The sequence below is a fragment of the Oncorhynchus gorbuscha genome, linkage group LG19 (genome assembly GCF_021184085.1).
Source record: "Oncorhynchus gorbuscha isolate QuinsamMale2020 ecotype Even-year linkage group LG19, OgorEven_v1.0, whole genome shotgun sequence".
NCBI classification, from domain to species: Eukaryota; Metazoa; Chordata; class Actinopteri; order Salmoniformes; family Salmonidae; genus Oncorhynchus; species Oncorhynchus gorbuscha.
In genome coordinates this window covers 45,802,938-45,825,305 of record NC_060191.1, presented here as the reverse complement: position 1 = coordinate 45,825,305, position 22,368 = coordinate 45,802,938, and the positions used below count along the sequence as shown (strand labels likewise).

The following is a 22,368-nucleotide window of genomic DNA, read 5'->3' as shown; positions in this document are numbered from 1 at the left end:
GAAAGTTAATACGTTTTGTCAGACTTCAGTGCACAGCGCCCTAGAGGCTCTAGAAATGAAAAGTTAGGAGAGTATTATATTGGACAATGTTGATGTTGTAAACCGCAGCAGGGAGAGAACAGTGCCCTCTAGTGTTGCAACTACATCGGCCTGCATCTGTCCTTAAACCTGGGGCCTCATTTATCAAAAAGTGTATGCGCACACAAAAGACCAAACCTTGCGTGCACCAGTTTTCCTGTGAAGGTTGCGATTTATAAATGTTGAACGTGATGGGAAAGTTTGCGTTTCCACGCAAATCTCAGACCATGAGCATGCATAACATCTAGTGGTTAACTGTATTGCAAGCAAATATTGTTATTTTGAGGGAAATTGAGGTGTTTGATGCAGAGGAATTGTTATAATGGTAGGCTAATAAAAACATAGGCCTAATTATAACAAATGCATTTCCCATTGGTAAGGAGATCACAGAGCAGCATGTAGACTAATGTGTTTATTTTACTTTAATTATACGGTGCATTCGGAAGGTATTCAGACCCCTTGACATTTTCTACATTTTGTTACGTTAAAATTCTCAATACACATAATACCCCACAATGACGAAGTGAAAACAGGTATTTATGCAATGTTTTAAAAATTTAAAACAGATACCTTATTTACATAAGTATTCAGACCCTTAAAGAAACTCGAAATTGAGCTCAGGTGCATCCTGTTTCCATTGATCATCCTTGAGATGTTTATACAACTTGATTGGAGTCCACCTGTGTTAAATTCAATTGATTGGACATGATTTGGAAAAGCATCCACCTGTCTACATAAGGTCCCACCGTTGACAGTGCATTGCAGAGCAAAAACCAAGCCATGAGGGTAAAGGAATTGTCCGTAGAGCTCCGAGACAGGATTTTGTCGAGGCACAGATCTGGGGAAGGATACCAAAAAATGTCTGCAGCATTGAAGGTCCCCAAGAACACAGTGGCCTCCATCATTCTTAATTGAAAGAAGTTTGGAACAACCAAGACTCTTCCTAGAGCTGACCGCCCGGCCAAACTGAGCAATCGGAGGAGAAGGACCTTGGTCAGGGAGGTCACCAAGAACCCAATGGTCACTCTGACAGAGCTCCAGAGTTCCTCTGTGGAGATGGGAGAACCTTCCAGAAGGACAACCATCTCTGCAGCACTCCACCAATCAGGCCTCTATGGTAGAGTGTCCAGATGGAAGCCACTCCTCAGTAAAAGACAGATAACAGCCCACTTGGGGTTTGCCAAAAGGCACCAAAAGACTCTCAGACCATGAGAAACAAGATTCTCTGCTCTGATGAAACCAAGATTGAACTCTTTGGCCTGAATGACAATCGTCACGTCTGGAGGAAACCTAGCAACATCCCAACGGTGAAGCATGGTGGTGGCAGCATCATGTTATGGGGGTGTTTTTCAGCGATAGGGACTGGGAGACAAGTCAGGATCGAGGGAAAGATGAACAGAGCAAAGTACAGAGAGATCCTTGATGAAAACCTGCACCGGAGCGCTCAGGACCTCCGACTTGGGCGAAGATGCACCTTCCCAACAGGACAGCGACCCTAAGCACACGGCCAAGACAACACAGGAGTGGCTTCATGGACAAGTCTCTGAATGTCCTTGAGTGGCCCAGCCAAAGCCCGGACATGAACAGAATCAAACATCTCTGGAGAGACCTGAAAATAGCTGTAGATAGATCCTCTCATGCTCCCCATCCAACCTGACAGAGCTTGAGAGGATCTGCAGAGAAGAAAGGGAGAAACTCCCCAAATAAATACAGGTGTGCCAAGTTTGTAGAGTCATCCCCAAGAAGACTCAAGGCTGTAATCGCTGCCAAAGGTGCTTCAACAAAGTACTGAGTAAAGGTTCTGAATACTTCTGTAAATGTGATATTTATTTTATACTTATGCAAACAAAATCTAGGCTTTGTCATAATGGGGTTTTGTGTGTAGGTTGATGCAGGGGGAAAAACGAATCCATTTTAGATTATGGCTGTAACGTAACAAAATATATAAAAAGTCAAGGGGGCTGAATACTTTCCAAATGAACTGTATAGGCCTAAATCATAATCATACCACGGGACATTTATCTCCATTTCTGACATGACTGGTTTATTTCCGCTACACAACAAATATTAGGCTACCATTTATCCATTGCTTATTCAATAGCCAAATATGATTGAAAGTAAATAGACCGGTATTCAAATGTAACAGTAGGGGTAGGGTACAGTACTGCTTTGCGATAGGAGCGCAATATCATAGTCTATTTAAATTCAGAGCCTATACCAAGGCAGGAGACAGAAACACAAACGTCTATTGATAAACAAAGTATTGTACAATGTTTTTCACCTATGAAGTGTGCTACAGCATTTACTTTTATACTGAATAAATCAAACGTGTAGAATGCACTGCCAGTGTTTGGCAGGCGCTATAGGCGGGATGCATTTTTTAGTTTTTGTTTAAAGTAACTGAATAAGAGAAAACATTCTGCCCACACCTCTACATAAATGTCGTATTTGCCATTGCGCTTTCTTCAGAAACTGTCATGAGTCATGACATATCCAAATCAACGTATCCAAATCATACAGCAAATGAGGGCGTTTATTTTGCTTAAAAAAGGTGAATGGAGGTCATTTACCAGGTGGGGTTGTAACACACTGTAATGTAGACGCAGGGAGTCAGGAAGCAGGTGCAGTTGGGGAGTTTAATGTAATCGAACCCATAACGATACAAAAACAAGGAATGCGTCTGAACATGGAAGCAGAGACAATAACGCCTGATGGGAAATAACAACTGAGTGCTACAGTATAAATAGGGGGAGTAATCAGGGAAGTGGTAAGGTCCAGGTGTGCGTAATGAAGGGTTGCCCGGACCGGTGGTTAGTAAACAGGCACTGTCTAACGCAGAGTAGTGGTGACACGTTCGAGAGCTCACAAATATAGTATAGCTCTGATTTAGAAATGAAAACATGCATATATTTTGTGGCAGTTTGATAAATCACAATAATTAGTTGCACAAACAAATCCCAGAATCTCCACATCTGCCAGAATTTAGGGAGGAATGTACATATTTAAATGAGGCCCCTGATCATTAAAATAACTTCCAGCTCACTCCCCCTCCGCCTCTCAGGCCCAGCTCGGCCCATACCACTGAAATGTGAGGCCGTGTGGGGGAGGTAGGGGTGGGGTGGTTGTGTCGGCTGGCTGGCTAAGGGGGGTTGGGGGAAGGGGGGCGGGCTCAGTGCTGGCTGATTGAATCTTTTGTAGGGCAGGTGAGCTGGATGAGTCCGTGGTCTCTCTGGAGCCTTTCTTTGACACATGTCCCATCAGCCACCTCACCGCTGTCCTAGGACTGTCATGTCTGCTCTGGTCCTACTCTCTAAGGGACTGGAGAGGAGAGGGGGATGAGAGGAGAGAGGGGGGGAGAGGAGAGGAAAGAGGGGGTAAGAGGAGAGAGGGATGAGAGGAGAGAGGGGGAGAGGAGAGGAATGAGCGGGTGAGAGGAGAGAGGGGTGAAAGGGAGTAGAGGGGAGGAGAGGAGAGGGGGATGAGAAGGGGAAAGACTCCAGGTGTCCAGGACCCCCCCTCTTTAACCTCTCCCCTAGTCGTCATCAATCATGGGACAGTGTGAGGGGAGGGGAGTTGGGGAAGAGGGTGATCTGTCGTCACAATATTTAAATGACAATTAACCAGGACCTCGCTGGCAGCAGCTGGGTGGGAGTCACTCTCACCATGATTGTGGTCAGTTATTTATCAACATAACAACACATATGCTCAGTCAGTTCTTAGTTCATTACATTACTTTCAGTTGCTCCTTATAAGTCCATCCTCCAGTCAAGTGCACTCTGTTGCAACAATCTCAAGCAGTTGTGTGTTGTTATTAATAAAACCCAACTGTTGTGTTCCAGGTGACTACCCGGCACCGCGAGCTGTGCTGACTGGCCATGACCATGAGGTGGTGTGTGTCTCTGTGTGTGCTGAGCTGGGACTAGTCATCAGTGGAGCCAAAGGTCAGCAGAGACAGCTGGAGTTCTCTGTTCCCTGTGTAGGGCACTTCTTTTGACCAGGGCCCAAGGGCTCTGGTCCAAAGTAGTGGTGTAAAGTACTTAAGTAAAAAATACTTTAAAGTACTACTTAAGCATTTTTTGGGGGGTGTCTGTACTTTACTTTACTATTCATATGTTTTACTACTTTTACTTTTACTTCACTACATTCCTGAAGAAAATAATGTCTTTTTTACTCCATACATTTTCCCTGACACTCAAAAGTACATTTTGAATGATTAGCAGGACAGGAAAATGGTCCAATTCATGTATTTATCAAGGGAACATCCCTGGTCATCCCTACTGCCTCTGATCTGGAGGACTCACGAAACACAAATGCTTCGTTCGGAAATTATGTCTGCGCGTTGTAGTGTGCCTCTGGCGATTTAAAAAACAAGAAAATTGTGCCGCCTGGTTTGCTTAATATAAGCAATTTGAAATGATTTATGCTTGTACTTTTACTTAAGTATATTTTTCAAATTACATTTACTTTTGATACTTAAGTATATTTAAAGCCAAATACTTTTAGACTTTTACTCAAGTAGTATTTTACTGGGTGCCTTTCACTTTTACATTTTCTATTAAGGTATCTTTACTTTTACTCAAGTATGACAATTGGGTACTTTTTTCCACCAATGGTCCAAAGTAGAGTACTACAGTATAATCTCCATCTAATAATAATAATTCATCTTGTATATAAAGTGCTTTTCTCGCACCCAAGGCACTATAGAAAAGAAGTACTATAAAAACGAAGTCACAGTATTTAAAAAACATAACTATGCAGAACTGTCAAAGATGCGAACCAGAACTGGGAAATAAGCTTCCTGGGCGTTTTTGTCACCAGCTGGCTCTGAGAACAGACTCTCTTTTCAGCTAGGATCGCAATGGATATAGTCATAGCTATTAGCTGTGGTACATGGCTCTGATAAGGTGATGGTAATGGTTAGTTAAGGTATGTGAGTTGGCTGATAGGACTGTAATACCACAGTACATAGATATCTTAGTTATGTGTGGAACGTTGAGTAACCTTCTTGAATAGTGTGTGTGCATGTGTTTATGCATCCGTTCGTGTGTAACTCTATCATGCTCCCCCTCCAGAGGGTCCGTGTCTGGTCCACACTATAACAGGGGACCTGCTGCGAGCCCTGGAGGGCCCAGATAACTGCATGTGTCCCCGCCTCATATCTGTGTCCAGCGAGGGCCACTGTATCATCTGCTACGAGAGAGGACGTTTCTGTAACTTCAGCATCAACGGAAAATTACTGGCTCAGATGGAGGTCAACGACTCAACACGGGTAAGACCACAGATACAGTACGTGCCTAGTGAGAGTCAACACGGGTAAGACCACAGATACAGTATGTGCCTAGTGAGAGTCAACACGGGTAAGACCACAGATACAGTATGTGCCTAGTGAGAGTCAACACGGGTAAGACCACAGATACAGTATGTGCCTAGTGAGAGTCAACACGGGTAAGACCACAGATACAGTATGTGCCTAGTGAGAGTCAACACGGGTAAGACCACAGATACAGTATGTGCCTAGTGAGAGTCAACACGGGTAAGACCACAGATACAGTATGTGCCTAGTGAGAGTCAACACGGGTAATACCACAGATACAATATGTGCCTAGTGAGAGTCAACACGGGTAAGACCACAGATACAGTATGTGCCTAGTGAGAGTCAACACGGGTAAGACCACAGATACAGTATGTGCCTAGTGAGAGTCAACACGGGTAATACCACAGATACAATATGTGCCTAGTGAGAGTCAACACGGGTAAGACCACAGATACAGTATGTGCCTAGTGAGAGTCAACACGGGTAAGACCACAGATACAGTATGTGCCTAGTGAGAGTCAACACGGGTAAGACCACAGATACAGTATGTGCCTAGTGAGAGTCAACACGGGTAATACCACAGATACAATATGTGCCTAGTGAGAGTCAACACGGGTAAGACCACAGATACAGTATGTGCCTAGTGAGAGTCAACACGGGTAAGACCACAGATACAGTATGTGCCTAGTGAGAGTCTACACACGCCTTGCACAGTCTTCACATGTTACAGTCTTAAATGACATTTCAAAAATGGGATTCAGTGGGGGGGGTCTACTGATCTCCAGAACCTACTCCACATTTTCAAAGTGAAAGAGAATTATAGAACATATATATTATTAAAGTATCTTGATTGCATATGTCTTCACACCCCATGGTGGAAGCACCTTTGCCAGCCATTATAGTTGTGAATAATTTTGAATAAGATTCTACCAACTTTGCATATAGGGCAATATTTTTCTATATATATTGTTTTTATTTTTTTATTGCTCAAGCTCAGTCAATTTGTTTGGGAATCAGTGTTGAACAGCAATATTCAAACCTAGTGTACTACATAGTGACTAGGGTCTAAACGTCTAAAGTAGTGTACTACATAGGGCCTAGGGTCTAAACGTCTAAAGTAGTGTACTACATAGTGACTAGGGACTAAACGTCTAAAGTAGTTTACTACATAGGGCCTAGGGTCTAAACGTCTAAAGTAGTGTACTACATAGTGACTCGGGTCTAAACGTCTAAAGTAGTGTACTACATAGTGACTCGGGTCTAAACGTCTAAAGTAGTTTACTACATAGGGCCTAGGGTCTAAACGTCTAAAGTAGTGTACTACATAGTGACTAGGGTCTAAACGTCTAAAGTAGTTTACTACATAGTGACTCGGGTCTAAAGTAGTGTACTACATAGTGACTAGGATCTAAACGTCTAAAGTAGTTTACTACATAAGGCCTAGTGTCTAAACGTCTAAAGTAGTGTACTACATAGCGACTAGGGTCTAAACGTCTAAAGTAGTTTACTACATAGGGCCTAGGGTCTAAACGTCTAAAGTAGTGTACTACATAGTGACTAGGGTCTAAACGTCTAAAGTAGTTTACTACATAGTGACTCGGGTCTAAAGTAGTGTACTACATAGTGACTAGGATCTAAACGTCTAAAGTAGTTTACTACATAAGGCCTAGGGTCTAAACGTCTAAAGTAGTGTACTACATAGCGACTAGGGTCTAAACGTCTAAAGTAGTTTACTACATAGGGCCTAGGGTCTAAACGTCTAAAGTAGTTTACTACATGGTGACTAGGGTCTAAACGTCTAAAGTAGTGTACTACATAGTGACTAGGGTCTAAACGTCTAAAGTAGTGTACTACATAGTGACTAGGGTCTAAACGTCTAAAGTAGTGTACTACATAGTGACTCAGGTCTAAACGTCTAAAGTAGTTTACTACATAGGGCCTAGGGTCTAAACGTCTAAAGTAGTGTACTACATAGTGACTAGGGTCTAAACGTCTAAAGTAGTTTACTACATAGTGACTCGGGTCTAAAGTAGTGTACTACATAGTGACTAGGATCTAAACGTCTAAAGTAGTTTACTACATAAGGCCTAGGGTCTAAACGTCTAAAGTAGTGTACTACATAGCGACTAGGGTCTAAACGTCTAAAGTAGTTTACTATAATATATAATAATAATATATGCCATTTAGCAGACGCTTTTATCCAAAGCGACTTACAATCATGTGTGCATACATTCTATGTATGGGTGGTCCCGGGGATCAAACCCACTACCCTGGCGTTACAAGCGCCATGCTCTACCAACTGAGCTACAGAACCCACAGGGCCTAGGGTCTAAACGTCTAAAGTAGTGTACTACATAGTGACTAGGGTCTAAACGTCTAAAGTAGTTTACTACATAGTGACTCGGGTCTAAAGTAGTGTACTACATAGTGACTAGGATCTAAACGTAAATAGTGACTAGGATCTAAACGTCTAAAGTAGTGTACTACATAGTGACTAGGGTCTAAACGTCTAAAGTAGTGTACTACATAGTGACTAGGGTCTAAACGTCTAAAGTAGTGTACTACATAGTGACTAGGGTCTAAACGTCTAAAGTAGTGTACTACATAGGGCCTAGGGTCTAAACGTCTAAAGTAGTTTACTACATGGTGACTAGGGTCTAAACGTCTAAAGTAGTGTACTACATAGTGACTAGGGTCTAAACGTCTAAAGTAGTGTACTACATAGGGGCTAGGGTCTAAACGTCTAAAGTAGTTTACTACATAGTGACTAGGGTCTAAACGTCTAAAGTAGTTTACTACATAGTGACTAGGGTCTAAACGTCTAAAGTAGTTTACTACATAGTGACTAGGGTCTAAACGTCTAAAGTAGTGTACTACAAGGTGACTAGGTTCTAAACGTCTAAAGTAGTTTACTACATAGGGCCTAGGGTCTAAACGTCTAAAGTAGTGTACTACATAGTGACTAGGGTCTAAACGTCTAAAGTAGTTTACTACATGGTGACTAGGGTCTAAACGTCTAAAGTAGTGTACTACATAGTGACGGGTCTAAACGTCTAAAGTAGTGTACTACATAGTGACTAGGGTCTAAACGTCTAAAGTAGTGTACTACATAGTGACTAGGGTCTAAACGTCTAAAGTAGTGTACTACATGGTGACTAGGGTCTAAACGTCTAAAGTAGTGTACTACATAGTGACTAGGGTCTAAACGTCTAAAGTAGTGTACTACATAGTGACTAGGGTCTAAACGTCTAAAGTAGTGTACTACATAGTGACTAGGGTCTAAACGTCTAAAGTAGTGTACTACATAGGGGCTAGGGTCTAAACGTCTAAAGTAGTTTACTACATAGTGACTAGGGTCTAAACGTCTAAAGTAGTTTACTACATAGTGACTAGGGTCTAAACGTCTAAAGTAGTTTACTACATAGTGACTAGGGTCTAAACGTCTAAAGTAGTGTACTACAAGGTGACTAGGTTCTAAACGTCTAAAGTAGTTTACTACATAGGGCCTAGGGTCTAAACGTCTAAAGTAGTGTACTACATAGTGACTAGGGTCTAAACGTCTAAAGTAGTGTACTACATAGTGACTAGGGTCTAAACGTCTAAAGTAGTTTACTACATAGGGCCTAGGGTCTAAACGTCTAAAGTAGTGTACTACATAGTGACTAGGGTCTAAACGTCTAAAGTAGTGTACTACATAGTGACTAGGGTCTAAACGTCTAAAGTAGTGTACTACATAGGGCCTAGGGTCTAAACGTCTAAAGTAGTGTACTACATAGGGCCTAGGGTCTAAACGTCTAAAGTAGTGTACTACATAGGGCCTAGGGTCTAAACGTCTAAAGTAGTTTACTACATAGTGACTAGGGTCTAAACGTCTAAAGTAGTGTACTACATAGGGCCTAGGCTGTCATTTGATGTAGATGTTATGATTATTACTATGATTATTTATTTATTTGAATGTAATGTATTATTATGATGTGCTCCCTAGGCCATTATGCTGAGTAGTGACGGTCAGAACCTGGTGACAGGAGGAGACAACGGGGTGGTGGAGGTGTGGCAGGCCTGTGACTTCAAACAGCTCTACATCTACCCAGGCTGTGATGCTGGTGTCCGTGCCATGGACCTCTCTCACGACCAGAGGTTAGTCCTGTTAGTCTTCCTAGTCTGGTTTCCTCTAATACAGGATCAATGGTGTGTGTGTGTGTGTGTGTGTGTGTGTGTGTGTGTGTGTGTGTGTGTGTGTGTGTGTGTGTGTGTGTGTGTGTGTGTGTGTGTGTGTGTGTGTGTGTGTGTGTGTGTGTGTGTGTGTGTGTGTGTGTGTGTGTGTGTGTGTGTGTGTGTGTGTGTGTGTGTAGAGCAGTATGTAGGCTGTAGAACACTGAAAGGGCCTGTGTGTTTCATGCTTGTCAGGGTACATTTGGGGGAATGGAACGTTCGCAGTTCAGTGAGCTTTGTTTTCTTTAAATAGAACCAGTTGCCATAGAGACATAGAAATTGAAGTGAAAGGTCCTGAAAGCGCACTTGCCTTGGAGCAATACACACAAGCGTCACTTTCCTCACACACACACACATACATCCACACACACACACACTCACTCACACATGCAAACACACACACCTATTGTTTGATGTTAGTAAAGTAGATTCATGTTTGGGAAATAACTAATAAATGACAATGAGCTAATATAATTATTAACGGGTCATATATAGAGGTAGATTGTGTATGTATAGACTGTATTGTGTGTGTCCCCTCCCAGGACTCTCATCACTGGCATGGCATCCGGCAGCATTGTGGCGTTCAACATCGACTTCAACCGGTGGCACTACGAGCACCAGAACAGATACTGAGGGTTACAGAGACAGAGAGGCAGTACAACATGGCTGCTGGTTTGGAGGACACCTGGACACTACTGTTAACTACTGTTGACCAACTATACAGGTTAACCGCTGTTAACTACCTATACAAGTTAACTAGGGTTAACTAACTACATGTTTAAGTGTTAACTAACCATACAGGTTAACTAACTAACAAACTAACCATAAGCTGTTAACCAGGTTAGTAATACAGTGGGGTCTGAATAATGACTGTATAAAATAAATCATTCAAATACTGAGCTATATGATATGCGCCCAAAAAATTGAAAATTATATTATTTTATACTAATACAATTGCTTAGAGAAAGATATTTTGTTTAACAAGTAAACATTTTTTTCTCAAAAAGGTAGGGTTCAAAATGATTGACATCCCTAAATATTCTTATAAATTCAGTAGTCAAAAGTTTAGTATTTGGTCCCATGTTCCTAGCCCTTAATGATTACGTCAACCTTGTGACTACAAACTTGTTGGATACATTTGCAGTTTGTTTAGGATGTGTTTCAGATTATTTTGTGCCCAATAGAAATGAATGGTAAATAATATATTCTGTCATTTTGGATTCACTTAATGTAAATAAGAATAGAATATGTTTCTAAACTCTTCGTAATTAATGTGGTTACAGATCACCATGATTACAGATCATTCTGAATGAATCGTGAATAATGATGAAAGTTACAGAGGGTCAAAGATCATACCATTACCAATAACAGGGGAGGTACGCATGTCTTGGGGTTATGATCTTTGACCTTCTGTGACAATCTGAAGTAGATGTCTTCTGATAGATTACATAAAATCCTTAAAAGATACCAAAATTCTGTTAGTTATTGGTAAACTTCAAAAGTTTCCAGGAAAAAAAACAAGTATATATTACTTGTTAAACAAAATCCTTTTCTCTGAGCAATTGTATTAGTATAAAATAAAATACATATTTTTTTATCATACAATATAGCTCAGTATTTGACATTTTTATTTTATACCAGTAAATATTGCTAATCTTTATCAAGGGTGTCAATCATTTCGTACCCCACCGTATATCATAATGCCTAGAAACAGACAGTTTCAAATATAAGTCATATCAGAAGAAACTCTTAAATTGAAGAGCTTAGAAGAAGAGCTCAGTCATAGCGCTACAGTGACAGTTTCAAAACTGATTCAAAAATAACGAATGTACGATTTTATTCAACTGGTCATATTTAAAACTGTGAAAAATACAAATAAACAAACCTACAGTTAATAACATTTATACAACATTTGTATGTCAAATACATATCAAACTTGGGACACTTTTCTAGGAAAAAAAGTAAAAACTGCTGTATATAAGGATGATGTAAGGAGTTTATTTCCAGAAAAGATTTGAAAAGAACAAGACTCCATTTAGTCTCCATTGAGTCTCCATTTAGTCTCCATTTAGTCTCCATTTTGACAGTTGAACCATAATTCTCTGTTCCAAACCGTGACATGACTCTCTCACATCAAATCTTAGTTTGCTTCCCAAATGGTACCCTATTCCATTTCTAGTGCACAACATTTGATCAGGACCCATATGGCTCTGGTCAAAAGGCTTGCACTATAAAGGGATTAGCGTGCCATTTGGGACAGAGATTTAGTTGGTTAGTAATAATAGCTGATAGTTTGTCTCCCATCATGGAAAACAGTAGTCTATCAATGTACTTGTCAAAAATGACAAATTGTTCTATGTTCATGTGATAATGTGTTTAGATGTCTGTACGGGCAGTTTCAGAACTATACTTATCGTGCAAAATGTGTCCATTGTAATTTGTTTCTTAATCACGTCTCACATTATCAGCAGGAAGTAACGAACCTTGTAATGATTTCTGTACCATTTCTTGTTCTGTAACTATTTTATTTATATTTCAACAAAAGCAAGGGTTTAAAATGACTTTTATATACTTTTAAAATCATTACCACAGGCTAGTCAGATTTAGCACGGAATTCTTTAGTCATCATTGTTTGTATTTCCAGATAATAGATTGATAAGGAAGACATTTGTAGAAACACTTGATGATCACTAGCAATACCATGAGTTTGTTAAAGCCTGCAATCCAGACCTGTTTGGTACTAACATTCCACTCATTGTACTCTGTGTTAAATGCCAAACGTGACATGATGTTTGGCATTGCAAGTAATGGAAAGGAGTGGAATGTTAGCACAAACAGCCAGGCTAAGTGAGAGGCATGTAGCTAACCTGACCAAGAACAGGCTATCGTCATCCCAAAATGATTCTTAACTATTTTGAATAAACAGAAAACATTATAAGTTTGTTTCAGTGCAACAATGTAAAATATGCCACAAGTGTGAGTTGACAGTAAGATGAAAAGGAAAAAAACGAATCACAATATGCAAAGAGTTTGGGTTTCCGTTGTAATGGTACAGACAGCAGCCGAGCTAAACCAGGGACACCGCATGCAGAGAGCTACAGTGGCTGTAATATCTATCTGACTTTACTGCTTTGGTTCATAATACCCATCAATATGAATTTGACATACTGGGTTTATTTTGAATATTTGACTTAAATCTTTGTGTAAGGAGGATTTTGGATAATTTTGCTAAATAAATGCATTTTATTTGTGTTGACATTGTTGCTTTAAAAAACACATTTGGATTTTTTTGTAAAATATTTTGTTGATCTGTATTTTTGTTGATTTAAGTATAGATTTAAGTATATCATGATTTTACAAGTTATTTGTATTTACATGTTGTTTTTTTGTGTAGATTGCAATGTCTGAGGCATTTACCTTGTGTTTGTTTGGAGCTGTTATACATTAACTTATGACAATATATAAAGATTGATGAACAGTAACATTTTTTATTGTTTTCCTTTTTGTTGTGTTTATAATAACAATAAATAAAGCAAGCTCTTATGCGACTGAATTCTCAAATGTTAATTGCAGTTTGAACAAAACTAGTAGTTTGTTTTTCGAATATTCTGACATATAGACTTATAACCAGGCAAGTCAGTTAGGAATAGTGGGTTAACTGCCTTGTTCAGGGGCAGAACGACCTTGTCAGCTCAGGGATTCAATCTTGCAACCTTCCGGTTACTAGTCCAACGCGCTAACCCCTGGGCTACCTACCACCCCAATAGAATATCTATATGTATATTACTCATATCTTAAACAACAAAAAATGGAATATAACCCCATGCACTTAAAAGGTATCTCAATAGTGGAAACTCAAAATGCATGTGTTTGTTGTCTTATTACTACCTTCTAGATCTGGTACAGATTATCCTATACTGCCATCTACTGGCTGGATGTTGTTATTGCTGCGTCTGTGGCTGCTGTTTGTAAATCCCAGATTGTCCGACTGTAGTCCCCCTGGACGGACGCAGTACAATGACCAGGCTCTCAGATTGAGGAAGTGGTTTATTCACAGGTTTGGCTTGGTGATGACCACTGTTAAAGGGTTGCTATACAGGAACAATGACCATTCACTACCATCATCAGGAAAAAAGATGTGCTACTGGTGATGAATCCCGATCAAATTGGCTTCACATGTAGTCACTAATTCTTACATATCATTGGGTATCAATACATATTTTGCATAGCAACATAATTTCAATCTGTACTTTTTCATTCTCTCACAACAGAAATTTGGACAATTACATTCAGCAGATAGATACACTTCACTTCCTCTGTTTCTATGATTAAAACTCGGTACTAACATAGTTGTTTGTCTGTCCTAGAGGACAAACAAGTGTTCCACACATCAATCATCTCATGCTTCTCTTGTGCGTTTTGCTTCTCTCTCTAGACCTGTCTGAATTACTGTTCTTCTCTCCCTAGACCTGTCTGAATTACTGTTTCTCTCTCTAGAACTGTCTGAATTACTGTTCTTCTCTCCCTAGACCTGTCTGAATTACTGTGCTTCTCTCCCTAGACCTGTCTGAATTACTGTTCTTCTCTCCCTAGACCTGTCTGAATTACTGTTCTTCGCTCTCTAGACCTGTCTGAATTACTGTGCTTCTCTCTCTAGACCTGTCTGAATTACTGTGTTTCTCTCTCTAGACCTGTCTGAATTACTGTTCTTCTCTCCCTAGACCTGTCTGAATTACTGTGTTTCTCTCTCTAGACCTGTCTGAATTACTGTTCTTCTCTCTCTAGACCTGTCTGAATTACTGTGCTTCTCTCTCTAGACCTGTCTGAATTACTGTTCTTCTCTCCCTAGACCTGTCTGAATTACTGTTCTTCTCTCCCTAGACCTGTCTGAATTACTGTGTTTCTCTCTCTAGACCTGTCTGAATTACTGTTCTTCTCTCCCTAAACCTGTCAACTCACTGTTCTTCTCTCCCTAGACCTGTCAACTCACTGTTCTTCTCTCTCTCTCTCTAGACCTGCCAACTTACTGTTCTTCTCTCTCTAGACCTGTCTGAATTACTGTTCTTCTCTCTCTAGACCTGCCAACTTACTGTTCTTCTCTCTCTAGACCTGCCAACTCACTGTTCTTCTCTCTCTAGACCTGCCAACTCACTGTTCTTCTCTCCCTAGACCTGTCAACTCACTGTTCTTCTCTCTCTCTCTCTAGACCTGCCAACTTACTGTTCTTCTCTCTCTAGACCTGCCAACTCACTGTTCTTCTCTCCCTAGACCTGTCAACTCACTGTTCTTCTCTCTCTCTCTCTAGACCTGCCAACTCACTGTGCTTCTCTCTCTAGACCTGTCTGAATTACTGTGCTTCTCTCTCTAGACCTGTCTGAATTACTGTTCTTCTCTCTCTAGACCTGTCTGAATTACTGTGCTTCTCTCTCTAGACCTGTCTGAATTACTGTTCTTCTCTCCCTAGACCTGTCAACTCACTGTTCTTCTCTCTCTCCTTCTAGACCTGCCAACTCACTGTGCTTCTCTCTCTCTCTCTCTCTCTCTCTCTCTCTCTCTCTCTCTCTCTCTCTCTCTCTCTCTCTCTCTCTCTCTCTCTCTCTCTCTCTCTCTCTCTCTCTCTCTCTCTCTCTCTCTCTCTCTCTCTCTCTCGAGACTTGCCGACTCACTGTGCTTCTCTCTCTCTAGACCTGCCAACTCACTGTGCTTCTCTCTCTAGACCTGCCAACTCACTGTGCTTCTTTCTCTCTCTCTCTCTCTCTCTCTCTAGACCTGCCAACTCACTGTGCTTCTCTTTCTAGACCTGCCAACTCACTGTGCTTCTCTCTCTCTAGACCTGCCAACTCACTGTCCTTCTCTCTCTCTAGACCTGCCAACTCACTGTGCTTCTTTCTCTCTCTCTCTCTCTCTCTCTCTCTCTCTCTCTCTATACCTGCCAAGTCACTGTGCTTCTCTCTCTAGACCTGCCAACTCACTGTGCTTCTCTTTCTAGACCTGCCAACTCACTGTGCTTCTCTCTTTCTAGACCTGCCAACTCACTGTGCTTCTCTTTCTAGACCTGCCAACTCACTGTGCTTCTCTCTCTCTATACCTGCCAACTCACTGTGCTTCTCTCTCTCTCTCTAGACCTGCCAACTCACTGTGCTTCTCTCTCTCTCTAGACCTGCCAACTCACTGTGCTTCTCTATCTAGACCTGCCAACTCACTGTGCTTCTCTCTCTCTCTCTCTCTCTCTCTAGACCTGCCAACTCACTGTGCTTCACTCTCTCTCTCTAGACCTGCCAACTCACTGTGCCTCTCTCTCTCTCTCTCTCTCTCTCTAGACCTGCCAACTCACTGTGCTTCTCTCTCTCTCTCTCTCTCTAGACCTGCCAACTCACTGTGCTTCACTCTCTCTCTCTAGACCTGCCAACTCACTGTGCTTCTCTCTCTCTCTCTCTCTCTCTAGACCTGCCAACTCACTGTGCTTCTCTCTCTCTCTCTCTCTCTCTCTCTCTCTCTAGACCTGCCAACTCACTGTGCTTCTCTCTCTCTCTCTAGACCTGCCAACTCACTGTGCTTCTCTCTCTAGACCTGCCAACTCACTGTGCTTCTCTCTCTAGACCTGCCAACTCACTGTGCTTCTCTCTCTAGACCTGCCAACTCACTCTTCTCTCTCTAGACCTGCCAACTCACTGTGCTTCTCTCTCTAGACCTGCCAACTCACTGTGCTTCTCTCTCCTGCCAACTCACTGTGCTTCTCTCTCTAGACCTGCCAACTCACTGTGCTTCTCTCTCTAGACCTGCCAACTCACTGTGCTTCTCTCTCTAGACCTGCCAACTCACTGTGCTTCTCTCTCTAGACCTGCCAACTCACTGTGCTTCTCACTGTGCTTCTCTCTCTAGACCTGCCAACTCACTGTGCTTCTCTCTCTAGACCTGCCAACTCACTGTGCTTCTCTCTCTAGACCTGCCAACTCACTGTGCTTCTCTCTCTAGACCTGCCAACTCACTGTGCTTCTCTCTCTAGACCTGCCAACTCACTGTGCTTCTCTCTCTAGACCTGCCAACTCACTGTGCTTCTCTCTCTAGACCTCCAACTCACTGTGCTTCTCTTGGAAGCCAACTCACTGTTTCCAGACCTGCCAACTCACTGTTTTTTGCTTCAGTTCCATTGTTCTAGACCTGCCAACTCACTGTGCTTCTCCAAATTAGACCTGCCAACTCACTGTGCTTTCTCTCTCTTTTAGACCTCCAACTCACTGTTTCTCTAGACCTTGCCAACTCACTTGCTTCTTTCTCAATCAGTCTCTATAGTAGCTTGCTAGACCTGCCAACTCACTGTGTTCTCTCTCTCTTCTAGACCTTATAACTCACTGTGCTTGTTGTCTAGACCTGCCAACTCACTGTGCTTCTCTCTTTTGACCTGCCAACTCACTGTGCTTCTCTCTCTAGACCTGCCAACTCACTGTGCTTCTCTCTCTAGACCTGCCAACTCACTGTGCTTCTCCTAGACCTGCCAACTCACTGTGCTTCTGACCTGCCAACTCACTGTGCTTGTCTTCTAGACCTGCCAACTCACTGTGCTTCTCTATTGGTAGACCTGCCAACTCACTGTGCTTCTCTCTCAGACCTGCCAACTCACTGTGCTTCTCTCTCTCATAGACCTGCCAACTCACTGTGCTTCTCTCTCTAGACCTGCCAACTCACTGTGCTTCATCTAAAGACCTGCCAACTCACTGTGCTTCACACTGGCTCTAGACCTGCCAACTCACTGTGCTTCTCTCTCTAGACCTGCCAACTCACTGTGCTTCTCTCTCTAGACCTGCCAACTCACTGTGCTTCTCTCTCTAGACCTGCCAACTCACTGTGCTTCTCTCTCTAGACCTGCCAACTCACTGTGCTTCTCTCTCTAGACCTGCCAACTCACTGTGCTTATATCTTCACCTGCCAACTCACTCATCAGACCTGCCAACTCACTGTGCTTCTCTCTCTAGACCTGCCAACTCACTGTGCTTCTCTCTCTAGACCTGCCAACTCACTGTGCTTACACCAGGGGTTGGAAGCAAAAGTATTTTCCAATCGCATCGTTTTTAACAAAAACATTTTTTTTGTTCAGTTCCATTGTTCTGACCAGCAAAATAAAGTTCTGAACCGGATTGATTCCCCAAATTAGTAGCAGTTTATATTGTTCCTTTCTGTTCCTTTTTAAACCTCTGCAATCATAGTTTCTAAAAAAACATTGAACTCAACATTAAATTACTTTACCAATCAGTGCGGATATAGTAGCTTGCTATGGAGTGGGCAAGCTGTAGTTGTTTACATGCATTGGACAGACAATTATAGGGAGTGAGATGTGACTAAAATGTTGTGGGTGGGAAGAGAGGGCGGAGGAGGAGGCTTGAAGTGCTGGGCATCTTGTTTTGAACTACATTATTTTCCGGTTTTCAGTTGTGTTCACTGAACCGGTTCCAACCCCTGGCTCACACACAGCAAGCTGAAAACTCAGGCAGCACTGAAAGACGCTGCCATAGCACCTCTGTTCTGACATACATTCACAATGTATGGATTGTTTATAGTTAACAATAGCTTGAAAAAGTCTGTGCTGTCTAATATTGGTGAGAGATCCAGAACCTAATTGCACATGGTCCATTGTGTTCAGGCCAATAATCGTACTTTAAATAGGTAATTATTTCACTATCAACATATTAACATATTAACTGAAACAAGGCTAATTATGTACAAAAGTAAAAAGCCATGAAAATGTCTGTTAATACTCTACCAAATACACAACCTTTTTCGTAGTCCATTAAATGACGACTGTACATGAACTGGCACACTGGCATAACAGTCATGGACAAAAACACAATCAATCAACCAATAGATATGGTATCGCAGAATGCCTGGAGAGCTTCCAGCGCCCCTCTCTGGTCCTCTGTAAAGTGTGTAGTATATTATGTCTACAACAGCACCAAGAACTGGAGAATAGCTGAACACTAGACAGTTGGATAAATGAAAGTGGCCTGGAGTGGACATGACCGTAGTCACATGTCCTTCCAGACACACGTAGATTATATCTTCACGTTACATCATACAGCATGTCTTATTGACATGGAAGTGTTTTTCTACAGAATGAACTGTACAAGTTGTAATGAATTGAGTGCAATATAACTTCACACAAATAGATACCTGACTTGATGCATACATTGTCAAAGTGAATAATAATACGCGGCATTTTGTTTATACAGCACTTTTCAAGGACCCAACGTCATTATTATTATCATTATTATTTTCAAAATGTATGTGTAATCACATAAATACTCAAGATGCCCTATTTAGGGCGTATGAGGTCCCGTCAAGTTAAATGGAAGATTTTGATCTGTAGGTTAGTTGTGTTGCAGTTTAAGCTGTCCTGTTAGCAGGTTGGTTGGCCTGCAGTACTCACCTCCCAACACCAGGGGACCTCAGTGGATCATTATTCAGCATTTGCTGAAATAAGGCTTAACTCTTGTATGCCTGTGTGGTGTCTTAAAAAGATAAGCAGATACAGATTCTCAGCCTTAGTAACCTCTCAGGGCCAGAGCAGAACCCATCCAGAATACACCTTTATCCTTGACCCTAACCTCTAACCTTTAACCCTAACCCCACCCTAACTGACCCCTATGCATGGCTCTGACCCCAGTGTATCTTTTGGTAAACTGACACTGTAGCCGGAATGGAAAATGTTTAATGTTTAAGTAATTGGCAGGCATCTTGTCAGTGTCGTTCGTGAATACAGGGACATGGGCTAGTGTTAGTACAGGGACACGCACCCCCTATCCTTCCTCGTTCTCCCTCCATCCTCCTCTCCCCTCTCTCTTCCTTCGGGGTCTAGAAGGGAGAGGTGGGGGAGCGGACGGTATCAGCGGAGCTAGGAGAGGTGGGGGAGGGGCTGGGGGAGTAATCTTCTGACTCTGAGGTAAAGTCAGCGGGAGAGAGGGCAGGGTTATTGGAGCTGTGGGCAGAGCTTTGGCTGGCACTGGTGGGGAAGCCGGTTGGTTGGGGGCAGGGGCGGGGCTTCAATCTCACATCCTGCTGGTGTCTTAGTCTGAAATCCTGCCGCTCCTTATCAAGAGGGGTGGTCTGAGAGGGAGAGGGGAGAGAGAGGAGGGAGAAAGAGGACAAAGACAGAGAGGCAGAGACGGGGATAGAAGGGCAAATAAAGAGATTCAGAGAGAGAAGAAGAGAGCGAGGAGGGAGAGAGGCAGAGAGACGGGGAGAGAGAAGGGGGGATAAAGAGGACAAAGAGAGAGAGGCAGAGAGACAGGGGGAGTGAAGGGCAAATAGAGAGAATCAGAGACAGGAGCGAGAGAGGAGGGATAGAGGCAGAGAGAGGCAGAGAAGGGGAGAAAGAGGCAGAGAGAGAGAGAGAGAGAAGGACATGCATTAGATGTCAGGGTTACATGTGAAGAACCTAATGTTTTGGGCTGTACACATTCTGAACAGTCCTAAACACCTACACAGCCTTGAGTAAGAATGACTAAGGGGGATCCTTACTGTGATAATAACAGTGTGGTGTGATGGTGTGTGTGTCCCTACTGTGATAACAGACACTCCAGCAGTGGTGCTGCAGGCTTTAGGACCCGTGTTGAAGTGTTTCTTAATCTTCCCAGCCACAGAGAGCTGCTGGTCGTTCACTAATCGCCCATCATCCTGGAACACAGACAGAACCTCTGATAGAGCTGGTCAAGGAACACACACACAAGCACGCACGCATGCAGACACGCACGCAGACACACACACACGCAGACACACATACACACAGTAGACCTACCATATGTATGTTCTATGAGGTATGTTTTAGGTACTCACATTGACCCAGGGGTGATCCAGAACCTGCAGAGCTGTGTATCTCTGTTCCACCTTCACCTGCAGCATCCCAGTAATCAGCTCCTACAATAAATCAACTTGCTTATTTGTATTTATTTTTTTACAAACATGTGTCAATAAGTGCAGGGATAGAACCATAGACCAACCTTAGCAGTGACAGACACGTTGTCCCAGGACGGGGAAGGGAAGTCTAGTTGTCCCGTTAGAATCTGGTCCAACAAAATCTCCTGGTCCTCACTGTTCCTGGACAAACACATGAAAGTAAGTAATTATCATCAGTATTATAATGTGATTTTCTATCTGGGTATACTAAAATACTATGAGCAGCACACTAAAACTTCCGCCGACATCAGAAGCTTTTACTATGAATGCGATCTCTGCAAACTTATGGGAAAATGCCTTTAAACAGCTTATTGTCGGTTGTCTAGTGCGCTGAGTTAGAGCATGTCTGGGATTGAATCCCGGCCTATGACAAATCAGACATAGAGGAGATCTGACCCACTAAAGGGTTATAATGGTATTGTCTAGCTAGGTATCATAGAGCAGTACTGACCCACTGAAGGGTTATAATGGTATTGTCTAGCTAGGTATCATAGAGCAGTACTGACCCACTGAAGGGTTATAATGGTATTGTCTAGCTAGGTATCATAGAGCAGTACTGACCCACTGAAGGGTTATAATGGTATTGTCTAGCTAGGTATCATAGAGCAGTACTGACCCACTGAAGGGTTATAATGGTATTGTCTAGCTAGGTATCATAGAGCAGTACTGACCCACTGAAGGGTTATAATGGTATTGTCTAGCTAGATATCATAGAGCAGTACTGACCGACTGAAGGGTTATAATGGTATTGTCTAGCTAGGTATCATAGAGCAGTACTGACCCACTGAAGGGTTATAATGGTATTGTCTAGCTAGGTATCATAGAGCAGTACTGACCCACTGAAGGGTTATAATGGTATTGTCTAGCTAGATATCATAGAGCAGTACTGACCCACTGAAGGGTTATAATGGTATTGTCTAGCTAGGTATCATAGAGCAGTACTGACCGACTGAAGGGTTATAATGGTATTGTCTAGCTAGATATCATAGAGCAGTACTGACCCACTGAAGGGTTATAATGGTATTGTCTAGCTAGGTATCATAGAGGAGTACTGACCCACTGAAGGGTTATAATGGTATTGTCTAGCTAGGTATCATAGAGCAGTACTGACCCACTGAAGGGTTATAATGGTATTGTCTAGCTAGGTATCATAGAGGAGTACTGACCCACTGAAGGGAGGGAAGCCACACAGCAGGATGTATGTGATTACTCCAGCTGCCCAGATATCGACCTTCAGCCCGTACCTGTCAGAGGACAACACACACACCTGTTAGATGACAATGCACACACCTGTCAGAGGACAACACACACCTGTTACATATACACGTACCCTGTCTCAGCGATGATCTCAGGTGCTACATAGGTGGGGGTGCCACAGACCAGGTAGAGGAGTCCATCCACCAGGCTAGCCAAGCCAAAGTCTCCCAACTTCAGAGACTTACTACCATCCTGATGCTCATACACCTGGGACATACAGTGAAGCATAGGCCGGGATTCAATGGAGGGCGCGTTACAGACTTTTAAAGGTCATCTATGGTTGAGTCGACTGAGCTTCCCTGAATGCGATCTCCCGGAACGTCATGCGTTTAAAAGGTGCATTGTATGGTGTGCCGCACTTTAACACACCTTGCATTGAATCCCGGCTAGATATAAACATAAATAAACAAACACACAAAAACATAATGTACACACACACACACACACACACACACACACACACACACACACACACACACACACACACACACACACACACACACACACACACACACACACACACACACACACACACACACACACACACACACACACACACA

At 42.5% G+C, this 22,368-nt stretch overlaps 2 protein-coding genes across 10 annotated transcripts in view; one reads left to right on the top strand and one right to left on the bottom strand.

Moving 5' to 3' along the window:
- LOC124005234 (neurobeachin-like) overlaps nt 1-13,147 on the top strand; it is a 418,832-nt gene extending 405,685 nt beyond the window's left edge. For all 7 annotated transcript variants that reach the window (XM_046314300.1, XM_046314299.1, XM_046314297.1 and 4 more), the window contains 4 exons: nt 3,918-4,019; nt 5,151-5,347; nt 9,378-9,529; nt 10,147-13,147. In XM_046314300.1, coding sequence (XP_046170256.1) covers nt 3,918-4,019; nt 5,151-5,347; nt 9,378-9,529; nt 10,147-10,237 — 542 coding nt within the window. In that variant the 3' untranslated portion in view covers nt 10,238-13,147. The remainder of the gene's footprint in view (nt 1-3,917; nt 4,020-5,150; nt 5,348-9,377; nt 9,530-10,146) is intronic.
- Nucleotides 13,148-16,557: 3,410 nt separating this feature from the next.
- Nucleotides 16,558-22,368, bottom strand: part of LOC124005823 (serine/threonine-protein kinase DCLK1-like) — a 31,760-nt gene continuing 25,949 nt past the window's right edge. The window contains exons 11-18 of one of the 3 annotated variants that reach the window (XM_046315400.1): nt 21,882-22,015; nt 21,718-21,795; nt 20,596-20,692; nt 20,432-20,512; nt 20,159-20,272; nt 17,549-19,702; nt 17,344-17,498; nt 17,247-17,278 (exon numbers count right to left, since the gene is read on the bottom strand). In XM_046315400.1, the coding sequence (XP_046171356.1) occupies nt 19,451-19,702; nt 20,159-20,272; nt 20,432-20,512; nt 20,596-20,692; nt 21,718-21,795; nt 21,882-22,015 (756 nt within the window). In that variant the 3' untranslated portion in view covers nt 17,247-17,278; nt 17,344-17,498; nt 17,549-19,450. Of the gene's footprint in view, nt 16,675-17,246; nt 17,279-17,343; nt 17,499-17,548; nt 19,703-20,158; nt 20,273-20,431; nt 20,513-20,595; nt 20,693-21,717; nt 21,796-21,881; nt 22,016-22,368 lie in introns of those variants that run through there. The other 2 variants (XM_046315402.1, XM_046315401.1) reach the window with 2 other exon arrangements.